At 36.8% G+C, this 16,072-nt stretch overlaps 1 protein-coding gene across 14 annotated transcripts in view; it reads right to left on the reverse strand.

Moving 5' to 3' along the window:
- DMD (dystrophin) overlaps positions 1–16,072 on the reverse strand; it is a 1,317,358-nt gene that overhangs the window by 792,215 nt on the left and 509,071 nt on the right. For all 14 annotated transcript variants that reach the window (XM_052795054.1, XM_052795067.1, XM_052795065.1 and 11 more), the window contains 2 exons: positions 14,819–14,969; positions 9,265–9,384 (listed from right to left, as the gene is read on the reverse strand). In XM_052795054.1, coding sequence (XP_052651014.1) covers positions 9,265–9,384; positions 14,819–14,969 — 271 coding nt within the window. The remainder of the gene's footprint in view (positions 1–9,264; positions 9,385–14,818; positions 14,970–16,072) is intronic.

Here is a 16,072-nt window from a genome sequence, read left to right on the forward strand (position 1 = left end):
CAAGTTTGGTGTTAGTGTTTGCTTGCCATAAAACATAATGTGATCAAAGATCACCAATTCAAACACAAAAAAGTTCAGGTTTTGAATGTGAATATTTCAGAAAGCTAATTTCAATATTAACAGAAACAAATACTTGCTGGTGAAACATTTATGTCCTCAACTTATTAGGAAATAGAGTACAACATATTCTACCCATTCATTTTACCCAATCATTAGATATAATTGCCAAATTGTGTGACACAGAACAGTGCAGAAAATTATTCACAGCCAGCTAATCCAAATTTTCTTTTTTTTTTTTTAATTACTTTTTTCCTTTTATAAAAAAAAAAATCACCATTTCATAAATAGCATTTATTATCCTCACAGGCTAAATACTGTGTATCCCGTAATGTGTACTCAGTAATGCTTTTTCTGCAAAAACTATATTTTGACTAACTTCACTTGAAAAACTAAAAATCTTAATATAACAAAATGATGAATTATATTTAGTTTCATTTGTCCTGAATCTGATTACATTTCCAGTTTAGCTCAAGGCAGTCTCAACACTTCCATCCTCCTTTTTCTCCAAGCCCAGAAAACAACCTAGCAGATCTGCAATATCTAGCACTCATTTTGTTTTTTATATTCAATTGAACATTTTTTTTTTACCTTGACTGCTTTGCTTGCTAATTACTAGTTCAAAAATCATAAGCATATCCTTCCTGATAGCTCAGATGCTTCTAATCTGAACCCTGATCTGAGACTTCATCTTTCCTAATAATTCCCACAGTTCAGGATAATTATTATTAGTTAACTACTTAAAACCACTATACATGATTCAATGAAGTCATAAGAAGTGTCTTCTTGTTACTCTTTAACAAGGTCTAAGCCTAAGTACTTAATTTTCCCTATATGCCCTTTCTTCCCACTGTAGTAGGAGAAAAATCTCTTAATTTCTAAAATTCTATATATACAGATGGTGAGGTGAATCACATTTGGTTGTTTTGGCGCTTGATTTACACTGAAGTTTGTGGATACTAATTATGTACTGCATTTTAAAAATACATGTACAGTTTTTACTGAAGGATTCATAAATCATCCCAAAGTTAAGCAGCAAAGGTTTTGGCACCTCTGACTTAGATTAATGTTTTTAGAAAAATCTTTTCATGACCAGACGTCTCTCCATTGGTAATGCAGGTGTAGATCAGAATAAATTACAGTGCACAAATCTAACCAATAGTTCATACCTGCCCGAAATTTTGAATTCTCATACAAGCCAAATACAAAGTCTTTGACAAGAAAAATATTTTGTTCAAACAGGACCTCTAAAAAAGAATGAATGGACTTTCATAGACTCCACACTTTTCTGAAGAAAATTTCATTCTTGAAGTGTGCAACACCATGAGGTATGCAAGCTTACATCTCCACCTTGCAAAGGGACTTACATAATGGATATATGCTTATATATACATGCATGGACGCAGAGGAAATCTTGCAGTTGGTGGAAACATACACTAATCTACACAAACAAATAACAAACTACTTATTACTAATTTAATAATAATTATTATTAAATAATCAATAATCAATTAATTACATGGGATGGCTAATATACTGAGATAAACTGAAAAATCATATTTCAACAGATGAGATCACTTACCAAATACTGGTTAAATTTCTTTTTCTAAACTCTTTTCAAGGAGAACACCCTAAATATTCTCTATGAGAATATGAAGCAAACCAAACTTAATTTCAGGTATACCACTCCATACAATACAGCACCATATTAGATACTTGAAGTAGGAATATCTATGAAATTCATCCTGGTTTGAGCTATAGACTCAGTCCTAGGATCATTAAATCTACACTTACACGTCTCCTTTTCTACCACTAACTACAATTCAGCACAGTTCTATATGAATACATACCATACATAACTGCCCATAAATCAAGTAACAATCCATAATGAATGTCCTGGTCATTGGTATACAACCGTCATTTTCCTTGACGTCTATGACAGCAATAGCAACAGGCACTCACCTATGTGTATTGTCACATATGTTCTCAGTTACTTAATTTCTCCATATGTATCAGCATATTGTATTTTATTGCTTAAATCTAAGTGATGCTAATCATAGACTAAGCCTCAAATTCAGTTCCCTATCTTTATGTCTATGCTACTTTTTATATCAGACTTCTATTATATTGTATTCTTCTGATGTTTTATAAATAAAGCAGTAAATCTTTTATTGACAAAAAATATTTTCTAAAAATCCTTATACGTGAGTAATTTTTAAATAACTCGCATTCAAGCAGCTGACTTTTCTTAATAATCCTCACAAAGAAATACAGTTTGCTTTCAACGTCTGCAGTAACATCTTCATCAACTTGCCTTTATCACTATGATTTACCTTGAAAAAGATTATTTGTTTGGTCCTCTAGAAAACAACAAAAACTCAAGAGTGCAAGATCAAATACCTGGTTCTGCATTTACTCTAAGGAACGCATTGATTTGCACACTAAAAAGTTTTGCTGAGTCAATACAAAATACTATTTTCAGCATATGATTACGAAGAGCCACAAAACCTACCTTATTTTGGTCTCGATAGTTTGACAAGACATTTTATTTTAATAAAATAAGTAAAATGACTAAGTAACTGTACTGATAAAAGGGTTGACATTGTGACCTGCCTTAAACCTGTTAGTTCTCCTGAGAGATCATAACAACGACACCAAGATATACTGTTTGGTTGAATAGGTTTAAGAAACAAAATTCCGAGTCAGAAATATCTTGTCAGGACTGTCTATTTAGAAAGTAGATATGAACTACTAAATCATGTGGTGCTTAACTTTACCTCCTTATTCACATCAAATAGTAAGTCCATGCTGTAAATAGCCTGTGTGATGCCCAGAAACCCAGACCGCACCAAGCGTTTTGTTCCCAACACCTTGGAAAACAAAACTCCAGAGAAACTGACTGAATCCAGACTAAAAAGTAAAATACCTTCCTGCTCCCTTGAAATGCCTCTTTTTACAGCCCTAGCTGGAATTTTCAGAGAAATCTGCATGTAAAAGAAACTTTTTTTGTATTGAGAGGACTCTGAAAGAATATTCTTTATGACTACAAAAAGCAGAAGATAAAATATTCCTAGTCTGCAAAAAGGTCAAAGTAAGGAAACATGAGAACAGGAGAAAATGAGTAAAACCAACACAACTCTTGGGAACACTGGAGTGAATGGGTAAGAAGTGAAATAATACGACTCAAGTCTGCAGCTAATAGGAGAGGTTTTTTGAAAGATGCTTTTCTAATAAGGTAGGGCTATCCACTCTTTAAAGCAATGAGAAATAGTGGAAATATGTTTTTGTCTATATGCAAAATCAATTTTTTTAAAAAAGAAATACTTAGCACATTCATAGAATTTCTCCCATGTAGCAATAAGCAACGTGTGTAGTTCTGAAATGCTTGTACACCAACGCACACGGTACGAGAAACAAACAGGATGAACTGGAAGCACTGGTCAAGTCCCAGGGCTATGATATCATTGGTATTAGTGGGACTTGGTGGAATGAGTCCCATGGTTGGAGTTCTGGGATGGAGGACTACAGGCTGTTCAGGAGGGATAGGCAGGGCAGGTGAGGTGGAGGTGTCACACTATACGTAAAGGAGAGGTTTGATCGCACAGCCTTTACAGTTAGTGATGATGTGGTTGAGAGCCTCTGGGTAAGGATTAGGGGGCTGGAATACAAACGAGACATTGTAGTGGGTGTCTACTACCGATTACCCAGCCAGGATGTAAGCACTGATGTGTTATTCTATAGGCAATTAGGAGAAATTTCTGGATTGGTAGCCCTTGTCCTTAGGGGAGATTTCACCTTCCCAGACATCAGCTGGGAATATCATACTGCTGTGACAAGCAGGTCTTGGAAATTCTTGAAGTTTGTAGGAGATAACTTCTTGTCACAGGTACTCAGTGAGCCAACCAGGAAAGATGCCCTCCCTAGACTTGCTGTTTGTGAACAGAGAAGGACTCACGGGGGATGTGATGGTAGGTGGCTGTGTTGGCCACAGTGATCACGAGTTTAAAGTTTTCAGCCTAATGAGAAAAAAAGACAGCAGAGTTGCTACCCTGGACTTCAGGAGAGTAAACTTCAAGCTATTGAGCGAGATATTTACCTGCAGCATCCTTCTGGACAAGTTGTCCAAGTGTGGGATGAGTGGGTTTACGGTGCGCTGGGTGAAGAACTGGCTGAAGGGCAGAGCTCAAAGGGTTGTAGTGAATGGGGCTGCATCTGGCTGGCAACTGGTCACCAGCAGTGCTCCTCAGGGTTCAATTCTAGGGCCAGTTCTGTTCAATGTATTTATCAACCATCTGGATGCAGGATTTGAATTCACCATTAGCAAGTTTGCTGATTATACCAAACTGGGAGGTGCCATTGACTCTCTTGAGGGACAGGAGGCCTTGCAGAGGGATCTGGGTAGGTTGAAGCACTGGGCTATGATTAATGGGATGAAATTTAACAAGTCCAAATGGCGGATTCTGCAGCTGGGATGGAGTAACACTGGGCACAAGCATAAATGGGGAGAGGAGTGGCTGGCGAGCAGCCCTGCAGAAAGGGATCTGGGGGGGCTGACCAACAGCAGGCTCAGTACGAGGCGGCCGTGTGCCCTGGCAGCCCAGAGGGCAAACCCCATCCTGGGGGGCATCAAACACAGCACGGCCAGCCGGTCAAAAGAGGGGATGATCCCGCTGTGTCCAGCGTTGGTGCGGCCTCACCTTAAATACTGCCTGCAGTTCTGGGCCCCACTACTTAAGAAGGATGTGAAGGTCCTTGAAAGCATCCAGAGGAGGGCAACAAAGGTGGTGACAGGGCTGGAAGGCATGTCCTGTGAGGGACAGCTAAGGACTTTGGGCTTGTCTACTTTGGAGACAAGGAGGCTGAGGGTTGACCTCATTGCTCTCTACAGCTTCCTCAGGAGGGGACGTGGAGAGGGAGGTGCTGAGCTCTTCTCCCTGGGATCCAGTGCCAGGACACGTGGGAATAGTCAAAGCTGCACCAGGGGAGGTTTAGACTGGACATTAGGAAGCCTTTCTTTACTGAGAGGGTGCTGAAATACTGGAACAGGCTTCCTAGACAGGCGGTCAACGCCCCAAGCCTGCCAGCGTTTAAAAGGCATTTGGACAATGCCCTTAATAACATGCTTTAACTTGGTCAGCCCTGAACTGGTCAAGCAGTTGGACTAGATGATTGTTGTAGGTCCCTTCCAACTGAAATAGTCTAGTCTATTCCATTCTTTAACATTCCTCACTTATTTTGACATATTCTTACAAGAACTACCCATACATCATCTTCAATCAAAGGATAGTACACTGAGTAACACAAATGTATAATTGCGTAAATTACACTCTCAGCTCCTTTCTCTCAGCGGGGAAAAAGCCATCAAGAAGCATTTGATACATTTAATGCAGTTCTCTTTCCAGCACAGATCCGGACCCCTGAAGCCTGGGGAGGGCTCTAATTTGAGCTAGCCCACAAGAGTCCTTAAGGGACCTATTGTCTGCTGGGTATAATTGGAGAAAAAAGTCCCTGCATTCATGGCTTCTCTATGTTATCCAGCCATTTCTCTGGGCTGAAGATAATTTCCCACATTTTCCCTGAGAAATGAAATGAGTCAGACTACAGCAACAGATTTGCTAGTATAGTCTTCTGATTTTGCAGCACTAAAAGATTTGAGCCTTACTCAGCAGCTGCTTTTTGTTAAGTCTCTGGATTGAGCCTAATGGATGTCTAGAAGTCATAAGTCTAAACAGTGAGTTCTCAGCAGCAGCATAAACAGAGCCTCACAACATGTCACACATTGATGTGTTAAGTAACCAGTGTTATGTAAAAGCAGTTTTAATATTCACACTCACCTAGGCTAGCTGTAATCGCTCAGACTACCTTAGGGCAACAACTGTTTGTAAGAGAAGCAAGCTTAACTTTTCTATGGATAGTTTGTTTCAGGGGATGCTTTCGGTTTCTGTGCCATTAACTGCCTTTTAAATAGTTGGTGGGGTTTTTTGTTTTTTTTTTGGCACATGCAATAAATCTTTAGAGCTTCTATAATGTTCATTTGAAGACAGTATAGATTCTTGTCATCCTGTTGAGATTTAGGTTCTGTAAATGATGTTTTTATGGCTTTTAAAGTTGTTTTATACACATGCATGCATGCATAAATATATGCATTATGTATTTATATATATGAGAATATTTCAGGAATCACCACTTCAAAAAGATTTTCAAGAAGAAAGGCATAACTGAATTGCACCTGCTTGGAAAATGCAGCCTTGACTATTACATAGCAATAACTGTTCACTTTCTTCCAAATCTGATCCTGACCAGTATCTCACTCAGGCAGTCTTATTAAGCTCTTTTGTCTGACAGTGCATGCTCTTGTTTTGTTCTACTTTTAAAAGTCAGACTGGCAGATATGTAATCAAGCTTTGAAGTTTGCTCCATTGTGCTTTTTGTCAAACACTCTAATGGTTGTGCCTGCCAACACATCAGATCTCCTGTACTTATATTCAGCTTGCAAGTGACCTGAAAAAAACCTAAAAACTAAAAAGCCAAACAATCTTTCTGTACACTCAAAAAAGGAGATGCAACATTTTGCTAGAATAGTAGGTGGACTATGGTAATTCGGTTCTCTGAAAAACACAGGCGGTGTGATTCAAGGAGGGAACTGAACAGCAGCTGGGGTGTTCCACGCCGCCCCGCGCTCTGCTCAGAGCATGCCTGTGCTGCAGGGTACGGTGCCTCCGGAATTGCCTTACTGGCATCTTTCAAGGAATGTACTTTCTCAATGGCAGTAATAATTGGGCACGCTTTATCCCAACACCAGGTGCCTTCTCCACTATTACCAATGGTGTATTTCCATTGTGTTCCATTTACACTCGCCATTCTTTATGTTTCTTTAATGGGGTAAAGGTATTGCAGTAATGTCTGAGTTCTATTTCAGGTTGGATTCTAATAGGGGTCAGCCACAGAAGTTGCACGGGATACAAATGGTACCTTTGCAGCCAGTGTAACAATAGGGGGATGCAGCTGCATCACCTGATGTGCTCTTAACTGTTCAGATATCTTTCTGAAGATGTGCAGTCAGATTAAATGTCCAATAATCCACCAACCTTTCATTTGTTTTTCGCAATATTAAAAAAATCTCAGTTGTAGATCTTCAAATTCATGAAGTGCAGTAAATATCAAATACCATTAATAATTTTCCCTTTTTTTGTCATACTTTAACATAGGCCTCTTCGCAAGAGCCTACTCTTTACCAACATAGAATAATATCCTGGTTGAACCTCTTTCCATTCATTTTTTAATTTAATTTATTTTAATTTTAATTTCATAATTTATTTTTTATTATTATATTTCATTTTTCTTCCTCTTCCATTCAAGGTATTTTCCTAGTTTAGTCTAGCTTCTGGAACCATGTGCTTGCAAGGGAACTGTTTTATTCCACTGAACAGAATACAAGGAGCTGGCAAGAAATTCTGGAAGGTTAAGACTGTCCTGAGCAGGTACACCACAGTTCTGACACTTAAGATGAATTTAAAAGGAAGTAATAATTGACAGATCAGTAGAGGCTGCATTGTTACCTTGGCTGGGTTGTGCTCCCTGAGTGTCTAAAAAGTTGCAGTAAAGAAAACTGAGACTTATTTTTGAAGTGGCAGCGCTCAGTATCTTAGCGAAACATGCGCTACCTACTCTAAGTTCCAAACTGATTACTGTTTTACTGGTATTGGTACCCAAATTAGCTAGATTCAAGATAGCACACAGATATCTGTCTGTGCTACAGCAATACCTTCCAGCTGAATGTATTGATGGCTTCTTTAGAGAAACCTTGGGCTTTAATGATTCAAAACCCAGAAACCTTTTTATTTTCTTGGGTAATGAAGCAAAATGAAAGAAAAGTACTTTCTCCTTTCTGAAAGAGAAAAATAGAAGGAGTCTTCATTGTAGTACTGCCATACTTCTTGAGCAGTGACCCTGGAGATCTGACCATCAACACAGGAGTATCCTTCTTCAGTGTATCTCAATGCTAATTATCCATTTAAGTTCATTCAGAAGTTACAGTAAGAGCATTGCAATATAAATAATACAGTAAGAGCAACTTTTTAAAGATGCAAGGGAAATACTAAACTTTCTTATAATAAAAGCTAATATTTGACAAATTTTTAGGACACTTTGGCTGCTAGCTTTATCACAAATGTCTCTCCAATGTGTCATTCTTTTAGGATACTCAAGTAATTGTATTTAGAAGATAGAATATATGGAAGGGTTTGTCTGTTGATAGTTTAGGCTTTGGGTCAAAAAGAAGTTTAGAACAGGTTTGGATTGCAAGGATGTTGCTGCTAAATTCTCCCAATTCTAGAAAGCCTTGTCATAAGAATCCTAAATGATAAACCATCGTAAAAACCATGTATACTGAAGAGGATATACACTGAAACAGAGAAATTAAACTAAGAGCAGACTGAGATGATTCCCTTCATTTCCTAGGAAACGTGTCCACAAGAAACTAATTGGAAAAAAATTATGACTCTTCCCCAAAAAGTGTTTTAGAAAAAACAGCATGTTCTTAATATTTCTTGATAATGATTATTTGTCTACAAAAATATGATCCTGCACACATTCAGTATTTGGTTTTGCTTATTTTTTAAAAAGTCCTGTTTCAATTTTGTGGGACCAGCATTGCCATTAAAAGACACATATTGGGCATTTAATTAAAATTAAAATGAATTAAATTCATTAAAATGAATGTGCCTTTAAGCACTTGCCAGTGGATAATGACACTTCACGTTACTATAACACCAAAATATACCATATATACCAAAAGTTTCCCATCAGAAGAAAAATCTCCCATTCTCGATAACTCACACTCTGCTGAATTGTGTAGATTCTTACATGCAATATCCTTTTCCTTAACTACAACAGAGAATCATATTGCTTCTGTCAGGAGTAATGAAATACAATTAAGAAATAAAAGACAAACACTTGTCCTTGCATAGACAAAACTGGTTGATACTGAAGGAATCACAAAATAAAAAGAAAGTTGCTCTCAGATATTTTTCTCCAAAATACATGCATTTAACCATCTATGCAGAAGTCACGTCCTACAGAAATATTTAAGATCATCCTCAGAAATATCTCCTGAGATACACCCAATGCTACTAGTAGTTCCTCTTCAACCTTCTTAACACTTAATACCACTGATAGCTTTTTCCCTGACAGAAGTTTAGCCGTTACCTGAAGCTGCTCTTCCAGTGCAGCAGTAGCTCTGTCTCCACTGTTTTCATCCACCACCACTACCATATGGGTTAGAGAATTGACCTTGACTTGTTCCTGTTCCAAATCTTCTTGAAATGCCTATAAATAAAGCAAACGTGTTAGAAAATGTGTTCCAAATTAAGAAAACGCTGTGTGTTTGGAGTCCCACTGACTAACTTGCATAACTTTTATAATCCTATTGCTGTCAATACTAACTAATTTGTTACTTTAGCATATATATGCTAACATAAGCATACTGGGCAGATTTCCATTCTCTTCACAAAAATAGCTTACTGTTACTCACTCACAAGTCCTAACTCGATACAATATTTCAGACTGAAAATTTGGCTTGAGAAAGCATTTGTTGAGTTGATGTAGTTGACTTATAGATATCAGTATAGCACATATACATTCCAGCAACCTGCAAATTTTAAACAGCCACTGGATTAGATTTGTACTTCATATTAACATATTAAAATATTTGAACATTGCAAAAGTTATAAAATATTAAAAATGACAGGTTTTCATTAAACAGCCACATACTATCTTCAGCTTGGCACTGAAGTGAAAAAACTTCTCTCAAATCTGCACAAACAGATATTTGAATAATTCCTAACCTTGCCAAATTTCTACAACTCTTCACATCTCTCTGACCCTCCCGCAATTTCCCAGGCTTCATGTAAGAGATCTCATCAATTGTTCCCTCCCTCCACAAAGCACTCGGAGAAGTGCAACGGGAAGTCTAGACATATTCACTCTTCAGACCATGGTTTACAGCATATTCACTGTACACTTAACCTACATCACACAAAATAAAAAAATAAAAAATCTGAGGTACCGTAAGGTACTGTAACACCTTAGTAACCCTTGGTGGGGTTTAGTGTCTCCTCTTTTTTTTGTTGTTTTTTTTTCTTTTTCCTTCTCACTTCCCGTGAAAGACGGAATCCCTACTTGGCTGTGGTTTGTTAACAAAACCAAAACCAGGCCAGGTCCTGTCAGGCCCCAGGGAACTGAGCAGCCAGACCTATTTGCTCCTTCCTTTGCTGAGATGCAGCAGGAGGAGAGGTGACAGAGATGGAAGAGGAGGAGCTGAGAAAGTGTTGGTACTGAAACTTCAAGCCACATAGAAGGCAATATTCAATTTCTTTTCATAATTTTTGTTACCTATCTCCAGCTTTATATTAGTGTATTAACATCCAAATGTACATTTTTAACTCCCAGTAGTTAACCCCTGTTTTACGTTACTGGGTTCTGTGTTGTGTTTCTTAAATAAAACTTGAAAGAACCTCTCATCCCACTCCCCTGAAAAAAAACAAGGTATCCAGGACCAGATCCTGCCTGACACTTTTTAGGTGTCTATAACTAGCCTCAAACCAACGGAAAAACATGGGAAATCAAAGTCCCGGATTGTGTCCTCAATACTTCAGCAGAGTGTGTTCTAGTGATTAGTACGTATATAGTACGATAGTCACAGCCTGAAAAATAACATTGTTAACCACATATGTCTTGTCACAATGGAAACCTTGACTGTATTACAAACTATGTTAAATTTCACCATATCAATTTTTCTGCTGCTTTTTCAAGTAGATTAATTCACTTAGGTATGAAGAACAAGCCCTTGCTGAAGATAAGGTCACGCATTTTAAACCTCTTCGGTAAAACATCTTACATTTATTTGAAAATCAAAAAATAAAATATAATGTGGCTATAGGCAATAGGAAAGGAATTCACAGACTACTTCGTTTTCAAGGCATAAATTCCTTACCCTAACACATTTTAGAGTTTTAATTCCATCATGGGCATAGCCTTTGAGCCAATATATTTATAAGAATCCTCCTTTTTCTGACTTTCATGCCTATGATTACCATTTCCTTCAGAGAGCTAGACTATAAAGCAATTCTCAAGGACTGTGAAGTACACCAAATTGTTAGAGCAATCCCCGGAATTCAGACTTCTTAACATTTTTTGACCTAACAGTTGATCAGGGAAGAGGAGGCAGAGCACTCATGGATCAGACCATATAACACAGCTTGCTCCCCCCAGGTTCAATCCCCTCTTTCAGCCATACGACAATAAATACATTGCTCTGTAAGCCTACAGCCAGGGAGCAGGTGACTATTATTTCCTGATTAGTGGGTATCTGAGAGATGGCATCCCAGAAAAAAAAACAGAGTTAGCAATGCTCTGCAAGTACAGGAGTGGAGGGCGCTTTGGAAGCGGGAGTCTCACACACAGTGTGCAAGACTTGAGAAGGCAGGGAACTGATGAAACCAGAAAGTTGAGTCATTTTCTAATCCCCAGACAGAATCGATTTGCCCTGAGCTAAAGGGCTCTTCTTCATAATCCAAGTGTCTGTTTTTAGCATGAAATTCACCGGTGACAATCATTTGTATACAGGAGCTTGTTGAAACTGGAATTTACTGAGGGCAGTCTCAAGACTAGAACATGCTCTGTTCAAGTCATTTAAACTGAAGTTTCTAACAAGTTCTCCCGAGCTTGTACAGATAGCAAATTTTCAGGGACTTAAAATGTAAGATGGATATAGATGTTGATGCATGGAGATAGCAACAACAGAAACTCATAAAACTCCACAGTGCCTTTAATTCCTATCCATCAGATAACAACTTATGTGACTTGGACATAATCTACTTCAAAGTGAATAAAAATACCTACCTAGGCCATCCAAGTACCCAAAGACAAATCCACCCCTGATATTTGAACAGTTAGGAAGTGTCTCATTTTACCTTTGCAATTAATTTGAAGTAGTGAAAAATCCTAACACTAAAAATTTTCCATAGTTTCTGGCATTTTCATAAAAAATAAAAAGGCTCAGCCTTCCAGAAAAAGTAATACCTAAGCAGCTTAGACTTTTTAGAAACTTAATGAAACTATAAAATCTACTAACTATAAATTGTATAACAATAATAATGTGGTATAATAAAATCAGTTCAATTAAAAGCACATTTTTGCTTAATTATAAAATTTCTAATATAGTATTCTGCTCAGACAGCTCAATAGTCCTCAGATTTTTATTGAAAAGCAGCTTTCTCCCTTTATAAAATTATAAAGAAGGGATACTTGGAACAGCAGACAAAACACATAAAATACTGCTGCAAAGACCAATAGTTCTTTACTGAAATGTTTGACTATTACTCCAAAATATATTGGCTATGCCAGATCTCTTACCAGAACTGTGTACCTTGCTAATGACATAAAAATCTTAGAGTTCACCTCTATTTCAGTCCACTCAGAGAATTTTCTGTACTATCAAGATATTAACCTCATAGACTACTGAACCAAGCAGCATGCTGGAAAGAATGTTGCATGCTTTCTCTAGTCTCAGTGATGGGTGCCATTCCCAATACATATTACTGAATGATTTTTTTGTTGTTGTTATAGGACCAGCAGAGAAACTGAAGTGTTAGTCACAAGAACTCAAGACCAATATTTTGAAATGTCATCGAGAAAAAAGCAGAATAAAAGAAATCAGATGTATGGAAATTATAAGTCAAAGGGACATAAATAACACAAAATAAATAGAGTGAAAAGCAGTTACTAATGAACAGTTAAAGACAGAAAATCAAAATGATAAAGGTAAAGAGGAGAGGGAGCCAGGATGACAACAAACCAAACTATCATCTTTGCTGAAGTCTGTTTAATTTGAAGGGATCATTGCCTTTCATATCTTCTAACTTCTAGTTCCTCCCATTAATTTATACAACATTGTTTCTGAGAGGTCCAGAGTCATGTGAGACTAAGAAAAATTATGGGGGGTGTTGGGTTTTGCTTTTTTGTTTGCTTATTTAATAATGAAGCAATAACGGTGCTATTAAAATTCCATTGTTTTAACCCTTGTTTAAAAGGTAGCTTTGCTGCATACAAAATATAATAAAATTATCTGAAACTTTCACGCAATACTTGAAAGAATGGAAAACATCTTGTTCTTTGGCTTATGAATAAGACAAACTATACACGAATAGAATTTTAATTGAAGTTAAAAGGAAAACATTTTCTTTCCACCCTATTAGCTCAATCATCTCTTGTACAGAAAACAGATTTGGAAAGTAATACACAAATAAATAACGTTGACTGACTCTTCACACCAAGAATAAAGAACTAGTATGTGGGAGAGAGAGATTTCTGCATATCTTCATTCAGAATATTCAAATACAAGCTAAATACCCATTTTCTCAATATTAGAAAGAAACAGCATAAAGAGTTTGCATAAATAAAAGGATTACATTTTACATTAGTATTCAAATACAAAATGCATAGAAAAGTTATTCAAGTCTCAGTACTCATCCATTCAAAATCTTCCAGGTTTCTTTCTCTAATTACCATTTCACAATTACCTGCTGTCTTTTTAAAAAAAGAAAATTTAATGGAAGAATATATGCTTAGCTAGCAAACCCACATACTGAAATGCATTGTCTCCTCACAGGGCAAGCATAGATAGCACAAATAGCACCAGTAGGAGTAGAATTTGTATTCTTCTTCAGTAGCGTTCCTTAATCAGAATGCAGAAAAATCATCTTTAACACAGAAGTGGATCGTGCAGTCTTTTGCAGCTTTTGACTTCTTTTTTAAAAATCTGTAAAAGCTGGTTGTGGTTTGAATCGTTTTTCAGGATGATCTGCCCTCTAGAACCTGGACTAGCACTGACACAGGCCATCAAGTATCAAATGTTAAAATCTCTCAAGATGCTATGGAACTGAACTGCTTTGAACCGCTGTTGTAGAAATATTAACAGGTTCAGTAATATCACAGTAAATCTCCATGACCTCACAAATCATCTGTTTTCTATACTTTTCTGTGTCTCCCTATCATCAACACGATGTGTTATGAATACATATATAAATATATTTTAAAATTTAAAATAATATGAAGCTAGACAATTTAATCCAGTAAATTAAACAAAGCTATTACACAAATTATACAGTCTCTCTCTTTTTTGTTCTTAATTCTTCCCATTAAAGAATTACCCTCATGGAATGTGGACAAAATTTGGCCAAATTCTCTCTTACACTCCATTTATTAGTTTGTTGTTTTTCATTAAATACATTGCTAACAAGTATTTTCTACAGTTAGAAACTAAAGTCTATTTTATAGTGCTGTACAGTTACATATTCAGAGTCCCAGGAGTCCTAACACGATTATGCCATCTAATTATGACTACTGCATCATTGCTACTACAGTATGCAAGGAAAAAAATGCCACACGCAAAAAGAAGAAAACGCAGGTAATAAAAAACTGATGTATTCTTATTGAACTGTGTAATGAAAGGATGTTACAGTTGCCTCATATTCTAGTATATTGTTTATATTTAAAAAGGAAGTAATTTTTTTTATATATCAGGATAAAAGTCAGAGTTGTGATAAAATAACTCTACAAAAGTTTGTTAATTGTACAAAACAATCAATATTAAACCAAGATTCCATATTACTTTGCTATGTTCTAATGGCAGGAGTAGAGCTTTTAAAAAGTCAAAAACTCAGTTTGGGTTTTATGCCTTTGGAAGCACACCATAGCATACCTTATGCTCTTCTACTTGACGCTTTAGGTCCTCTAGATCTGGACCTAAGGGCTCTGAATCGATTTTCTTTGTCCTTTCCTCTGTTTTTGTCAGCCAGTCAGCTAACTGGGCCAGCTGCTGATTCTGCAGATCCATTAGGATTTTATGTAAACTGTAAAACAAAGAAATAATAATTCCAACTTATACATGAAAGAAAATAACAGGTAGAAATATCTGCCCTGTATACCCTTAACTGTTTTTCATGAGGCTACATCTCAAGCCAGAATAAAAAAAATACGTTTTCAAACATATAGCTGAAAATTTGTTGGAACAGTTTCGAATTAGGCAAACTGGTTTGAAACTTATTTTTAGAACCTGAGTACTGCATAGAATACGCTGTCTGTTAAAGTTTTGGCCTCCAGTCGCATTTCTATTTGAACTGTTTGGAAGTTCAAAATTTCTGCTATCTGGTTTCTTAAAGCTTGTATTGTCTACTACAAGTACTTTGAAAAGTGCTCAGACGGCTGTACTTACCAGACTCCCTCAAATTTAGGATATTAAACAAAAGATATTATTATATTTTGAGTTATTCAATGGAGAATGCTCTGGAGAATTAAACAGGAAATATTTCAGTTTTGCCTAAACAAAGTATTTTGATAGCTCCAAAACGATCTGTCCAGAAATCCATTACAACTCCTTCACTTACACTTGCCACCTTTAGAAATTCTCCAAACCTTCCTAAATAAAATCTTCATTTTATCAAAAGTATTTTTAAAATAATGTGTAAGCTATTGCTGAGCGACAGCATTACAAGTAGTTATTTGTATTACCCATCTTTCACATAACATACAATTTTTAACTTAGATTTGACAGACCAAAGTCACTGTCCTCAGTCACACTGAGCTTGGTGAAACCATTGTATGTTATAGTGTGTTACTTACATCTCAAGCACAAGTCTTGCAGCAAAAAGTTAGTTAACTACTTTCAGAACTCAACTTGGAGATTTGAAAATCAGAGTTGAACTTTCAGACTGAAGAAAACTACCATGTAAGAAAGCCAGCACAGTCCTACTCTACTCCACTTTTTTCTCAGTTGGCTTCTTGAAAATGTAGCCCGAATCAGAAAGCTATTGTAAATTTTGTCCCTCTGTGACCAACAGCACCTAGAACTGCCCAACTTCACACTGACATTTCTCGCCACAAGGATATTTTAAATGAACAAAACATAAGTATGTTTTCTCCCACAGCACCTGCAGAACTGCAGACTGGCAGAAGT

Source organism: Harpia harpyja, chromosome 8 (genome assembly GCF_026419915.1).
Source record: "Harpia harpyja isolate bHarHar1 chromosome 8, bHarHar1 primary haplotype, whole genome shotgun sequence".
Classification (NCBI taxonomy): domain Eukaryota; kingdom Metazoa; phylum Chordata; class Aves; order Accipitriformes; family Accipitridae; genus Harpia; species Harpia harpyja.